Here is a 6,000-nt window from a genome sequence, read left to right as displayed (position 1 = left end):
GGGTGGATCACCTGAGGTCAGGAGTTCAAGACCAGCCTGGCCAACATGGCAAAACCCCATCTCTACTAAAAATACAAAAATTAGCTAGATGTGGTGGTTGGCACCTGTAATCCCAGCTACTCAGGAGGCTGAGGCAGGAGAATTGCTTGAGCTCAGGAGGCAGAGGTTGCAGTGAGCCGAGATCGTGCCACTGCACTGCAGACTGGGTGACAGAAAGAGACTCTGTCTCAAAAACAGACAAACAAAACACCATTTTTTCTCTACCCTCTTATGGATAGTACTTGGGGGTCTGTGGACTAAACTGACAAAAGACAGATTGGCAAGGCAAAAGACAAATTTTTGTTCACATATAGCAAATGTATGTGGGCATCCATAACTACTCAAGGAAGCAGTTGTTAATAGAATTTGGAGCGTATATACTATCTCAATAGGAGAAGAAGGATATTCATGGGAAAACCAATGACTTTTAGGAGAGATAAATGGGCCTTTAGGAGTGTTGGGCTCAGAACATGATACCCCAAGGTATGGCACCTTGGCATGCTGAGTACTTTGAACTGAAGGACATTGGAAGGACAACAATTCTGTCTATTTCATCCTTTCTGATAGTACCTGGTGTTCGCCAAAGCAGAGGTAATTAATTACTATTCAGTGAATAACAATTGGACTGGGGTTCCTTTAGGGCAGGTGCAAGTACCTTGACATCTTGGTATCCTCGAGTGCTTAAGAAAGAAAGCCTGGAACATGTTAAAGGCTCAATAAGTGACTTGGATAAAGAGTTGAATGAGAGAATAGATAAACAGCAACCACAGTCATGCATTGCTTAATGATGGGAATACCTTCTGAAAATGTGTTGTTAGGTGATTTGTCATTGTGCAAATGTCATAGAGGGCATTTACATAAACCTATGTAGTATAACCTACTACAGACCTAGACTACACCGTGTAGCCAATTGCTCCTCAACTACAAACCTGTCTGGCATGTTACTGTACTGAAGACTATAGACAACTGTAATGCAATAGTAAGTATTCTGTGTATCTAAACATATCTATAGAAAAGGTATTGCAAGAATATGGTACTATAACCTTATAGGACTATTGTCACATACACAGTATGTTGTTGTTGACTGAAACATCCTTAGCGACACATGATTGTATATCCTCAGAACTGTTAAGAACTATGAGATGTTGAAGAGATGGAGTTTTGTATGCATAAAGTTTGGTGCTTGTCCTTGACAAGTGTCTGTTCCACTTGGAGACTAGAAATGAATGCCTCTATTAAGTGTAACCTGCATGACATCTTCTATAAGGGCAATGAAAATTCAGGAACAGAGTAGAGGAGGAGAGAAGACTGGGAAGAATAGTCTCTTGGCATGAAGAGGGTGTGTAAGGATGGGAGGGACAAGAAACCAGGTGTGTGAATGGTGGTGGCAGAAACTGCACGTATGGGGAGCAGGGTAGGGTATTTACCAAACCAAGGGTCTATTGAGTAAGGTGAGTTGTATTGACCAAGTGGCCAGTTTATGAAACATGGAAAAACCAGGTCCAGAAATTTAGACTTGATAGAGCAGGAAATCTCTATCAGGAGTCCCGCCCCTCTTTTTATGGAAGTTAAGTATAACTATAAATATATGATTTCTCACAAAGAGACAACAAACATTGTAACTTAGTATGTGTACCCTCTAAACCACCTAAGATCTCTTTAGACTTTTGAAATACAAACTGTGGGCTTGCTTTCACATTCACTTATTCATTCCACAAAAGAGTATGGGGCACCTCCTAGAGCTAGCATTTTGTTAGGCACCATGGGGGGTACAAAGAACAAAAAAAACTTGGTCCCTATTCCCCAGGAGTTTACAGCTCAGTGGTGGAGACAAACCTGTACATAAATCCTTACAATAGGAAGTAAAAATGTAAACACAGGATTGTAGGGAATCAGTTCCCAGAGATACTGCATGGAGGTGGTGTGGAAAATTAGATTTTTTTTTAGACTAATTGGTTTTGGATCAGGTTTAAAACTGATGGAGTAGAACATGTTCTGTTGAAGGCAATAACCAGGGTTAAGGCTGTGGAAGCACATGCGCTGGAGTAACGAACAGTGGTCTGATTGGGCTGGAGCGCCAGGTTCCTCAAGGGGCGCCGTGGGGAATTTAGCTGGTTCTGTGCCCAGTAACGAGGCTGGGAACCTGGTAGAAAGAATTCGAGCTGAGACTTTATTTCGCATCTCTGTGTTTTGACTTAGGCATCTATTGGGCCCTTTAAAAAAAATTCTCCTCCTCTTTCCCAAAGAGAGTTCTAGCAGTTGGGGGTGGGGTGGGGACCGTTTCCTAAAGTCAACGTGTAAGTTAAAGGTCTGCAAGGCGGTCCACCGGTGATTTAAATCTCGCACTTCGGAAACCAGAAAAGGAAACCTGTGAGAAGCTGGGCAGGGGAAACCCGCTTAACATCAACAGCAACCCCCAAATGGCACCAGTCCCTGGAGGGACAGGTTGCAGGCCAGGCTCGGGAGCCGGGCGCCAGCACCGCCAGAGCGCTGAGCCCCGAACTGGTGGGCAAGGGGTAGAGGAAGAGAGGGAGGGAGGGAGGGAGGGAGGAAGCGCGAGAGGGAGGGAGGAAGAAAGGGAGGGAGGCGGCGTCATGTGATCCGCTTCCCTGCTCCTTTAAGCGTCCACAGGCGGCGGAGCGGCCACAATCACAGCTCCGGGCATTGGGGGAGCCCGAGCCGGCTGCGCCGGGGGAATCCGTGCGGGCGCCTTCGGTCCCGGTCCCATCCTCGCCGCGCTCCAGCACCTCTGAAGTTTTGCAGCGCCCAGAAAGGAGGCGAGGGAGGAGGGAGTGTGTGAGAGGAGGGAGCAAAAAGCTCACCCTAAAACATTTATTTCAAGGAGAAAAGAAAAAGGGGGGGGCGCAAAAATGGCTGGGGCAATTATAGAAAACATGAGCACCAAGAAGCTGTGCATTGTTGGTGGGATTCTGCTCGTGTTCCAAATCATCGCCTTTCTGGTGGGAGGCTTGATTGGTAAGTGCGGAGAGCTGCAAACTTTTCCCCCTTTCTGTCTTTTCGGGCCCCTTCCCTCTTTGCCTCTTGGGCTACTTGTTACAGTATCACTGCCTTGCTTCTATGATCTAATTAGTCCGGCTATTGTGCTTAAGAAAGCAGAGCTCCATGGGGCTCCGTGGGGCACAATCCAGTCTAGTGGCTAAGAGAAAAGGAGGGGAAAAAGTTTTGGCCTAGTTTCAGTATCCACTTGAAAGGCAGGAGGGGGGCGGCGGGGGTGGGAATCTTAAGCATGGCGACGGATCGCGCGAGGAAGCGCTGGGTTACAAAGTTGATTGCTCGCCGGCCCCCCCCTCCCCGCTTTTTCCCGCGTTCCCCACCTTTTCCTCTCCAGTCCCTTCCAATCAGCTCCGGGAGGGCAACGTAATCGACTTTATTAGGAACAACAGAAGAGTCGGGGAACTGAGCCCGGCGCAAATCCGGAGCTCTGTTACAAGGCTGAGATACTTGCATGGTTGTAAATGCATTTGGTCGTCTTTGCTAGACGCTGAGGGTTTGCATTTTGGGGTCCCGACCTTCGCGCCCTGCTTTCCCGCCGCACTCCACCCCACGCTCTGCCGTGTACAGGTCCGAACTGTGGGCCGGGCGGTTGGATAGGATGGGGTGGAGTGGGAGGGAGTCCTTGACCAACGCTGCGGGAAGTTGGAGAGGTCGGAGGGGAAAAGCGTATCCGAAAGCTGTTGCTTTTGGCCTCTTGCCCACTCGCGAATATCCCTTCCCCCACTTCTTAGAGCCCCGAGAGCCGGTGACTGTGGATCCCCCGTCCTCTCTTGGCGCTTAGGAGAGCACCCCCCGCTCCCACCACAGCCCCCCGCAGGTGACAGCTCCCGGGTCCCCCGGCGACAGCGCCCGCTCCGGGAGACCTCCCCTGGCGTGCACCTCCCGGACCTCTCTGAGTCAAACAGGCTTCCGGGTGAAGAAAACCGCCTCACGGACCGTCTGCTCTGAAAAACTCCCTTCCCCTCGCTGTCTCCCCATCTCCATCCATCCTCCCGCCTCTCCGCACACTCGCGTCCCCCGCGCCCCCTCAAGATTTGGGACATCCCGGCACGAACTTCAATGCCAACTTTGCAGCGTGCGCGGACAGGAGGGTCGGTTTCTTTACTTCACGGCTTTGTTAAACTTTGCGGAGTGGAGAGTCCACGGAGGGGCTTTCTCCGCGCGTGCCTTTGCGGGCGCCCACACGATATGAGGTGCGGAGGGAAACGCCCGGGGGCGCGGGCAGCGTCGCTGCCAGAGCTGCACAGGCTTGGGCACCTGAGTCGTGTGCGTGGCGTTTTGTCTCCAGACTTGGGTTTGATGGGAACAAATAATAGGGAGTTTGGTACTATAAATCACGGTAACATCCAAGCCAATTGTCTTAAACAAAGGAGAGTGGGTGAAGCTTCATCAATGAGAGAAATACCTAAAGGAGACAGTGCTCTTTTCTCTGTGTGCATTTATCCACAAAGCAGAAAGGGGTGCAGAGTTTTCAAACAATCTCGTATCCCCAGTGTGGGCCAAACAGCTTCATATTTTTCTTTCTGGAACCCTACCCTCAACACACACACACACACACACACACACACACACACACGTTGGCTTTTGTGTTAAGAGCTCCTGTTTGGCTACATGCAATCTCCTTTCCCCGTATTGGATTTTTCGAGGCTCTTAATACCTTCTCTGCTGGGAGCTGAAGGCAGCCTTCCCTGTGCCCTCACAGTGATTATGCAGCGGTTACAATTACACCTCTTGTCTCCCTTGATGAGCAGTTGCAGTTAGATGCCATTGGATCTTGTGTGATTTCAGTGGCAGACCATAATTAAAATTTCTTGCACCTTGTGCTTTCAGAATTAAATTGGCCTATTATCCCTGTCTGACCTTCATCCTCTTTGAGGTTTTTGCACAAGCAGCAAACCATTACACATAGTTTCCTGGTGTTTGTTGGTGTGTTTCTTTTTCTTTTTCTAGGCTGATCTCCTAGCTTTGCAGAGCCCATTATCCATGATGTAGGCTTCCTAGGGCACTTCTGGAACTAGTAGGATTTCTGGGATCCTACCACCAAGGAGAAGCCCTAAGGGCACCCGTGAGTGGCTGGTGGACATTGGAGTGACTATAGGGTCAGAACACTTGTCTGTTCCAAATAGGGTTTGTCTGGAGTAAGTGGTGCCAAAGATTATTTTTCCTGAAGAATGTGGTTAATGACAACCTCAAAAAGTTCGTGGCAGGTGCTAACTGTAACTAGATTCCCCTCAATTAATAAACTGCTTTATTCCAATTTCTTTGAAAAATATCTATGTATAACACTTCTTGGAGGAAACTGTGTAAGTTTACTGCTTACCTTCTCTCCTTCCTCAGTTGCAAAGGCTGTGTCTCCAGATCAGTTAGCCCATGTTGAACAGTGACTTAGCCTTTCCTCTTTCACTTAAAGAGTAATTGTTTTTGCTCTTAAACAAATCCAAAAATTTAGGTGGGACCCAAATATGGGAAATAAATATCAACAAAATGTAAGTGAAAAATTTTCCCACCAAACTTCCCTAAGCTGGAAAACAGAGGAAACTAAGGAAAGAATAGCAACAAAGTGGGCAAGCGGAAACAGTAGTTGAAGGAACAGTTTGTAGGCTGGAAAGTCAAGGTAAAGTTCAGAAACCTCCTCTGCTCTCTCCAGTGGGAAGAGAACTCCTCCGCTGCTCATTGTTACTGCTACTTAAGAAGTCAGTTGTCCTGGGTGTGAAATGTCTCTCTAATATGTCTGCAGTAGGCCAAGTGAGAAAAAGAAATGTCCCCTTTGAACTGGCCAGAATATATTTTTCTTTTTGATCACTCTTTGCTGATAAAAGTAAACTTAGGAAGAGGAGAATATAAATGTCAAAACTCTTGTTTGTAAGGGTGTAAGGACCACGTACACCACACACACAAATATACAGCACAGAAACAACCACCCCACCAAACAACAATGACAATCCA

General features: G+C 47.9%; 1 protein-coding gene across 1 annotated transcript in view; it reads left to right on the top strand.

Moving 5' to 3' along the window:
* Positions 1 to 2,211: 2,211 nt before the first annotated feature.
* WLS (wntless Wnt ligand secretion mediator) overlaps positions 2,212 to 6,000 on the top strand; it is a 110,451-nt gene continuing 106,662 nt past the window's right edge. Inside the window, exon 1 of the mRNA XM_011936887.1 lies at positions 2,212 to 3,015. Coding sequence (XP_011792277.1) covers positions 2,910 to 3,015 — 106 coding nt within the window. The 5' untranslated portion in view covers positions 2,212 to 2,909. The remainder of the gene's footprint in view (positions 3,016 to 6,000) is intronic.

The sequence above is a fragment of the Colobus angolensis genome, unplaced genomic scaffold (assembly GCF_000951035.1).
Source record: "Colobus angolensis palliatus isolate OR3802 unplaced genomic scaffold, Cang.pa_1.0 Scaffold158, whole genome shotgun sequence".
Lineage (NCBI taxonomy): Eukaryota > Metazoa > Chordata > Mammalia > Primates > Cercopithecidae > Colobus > Colobus angolensis.
The sequence above is the reverse complement of the archived record's forward strand: the minus strand, read 5'-3'. Positions and strand labels throughout refer to the sequence as shown.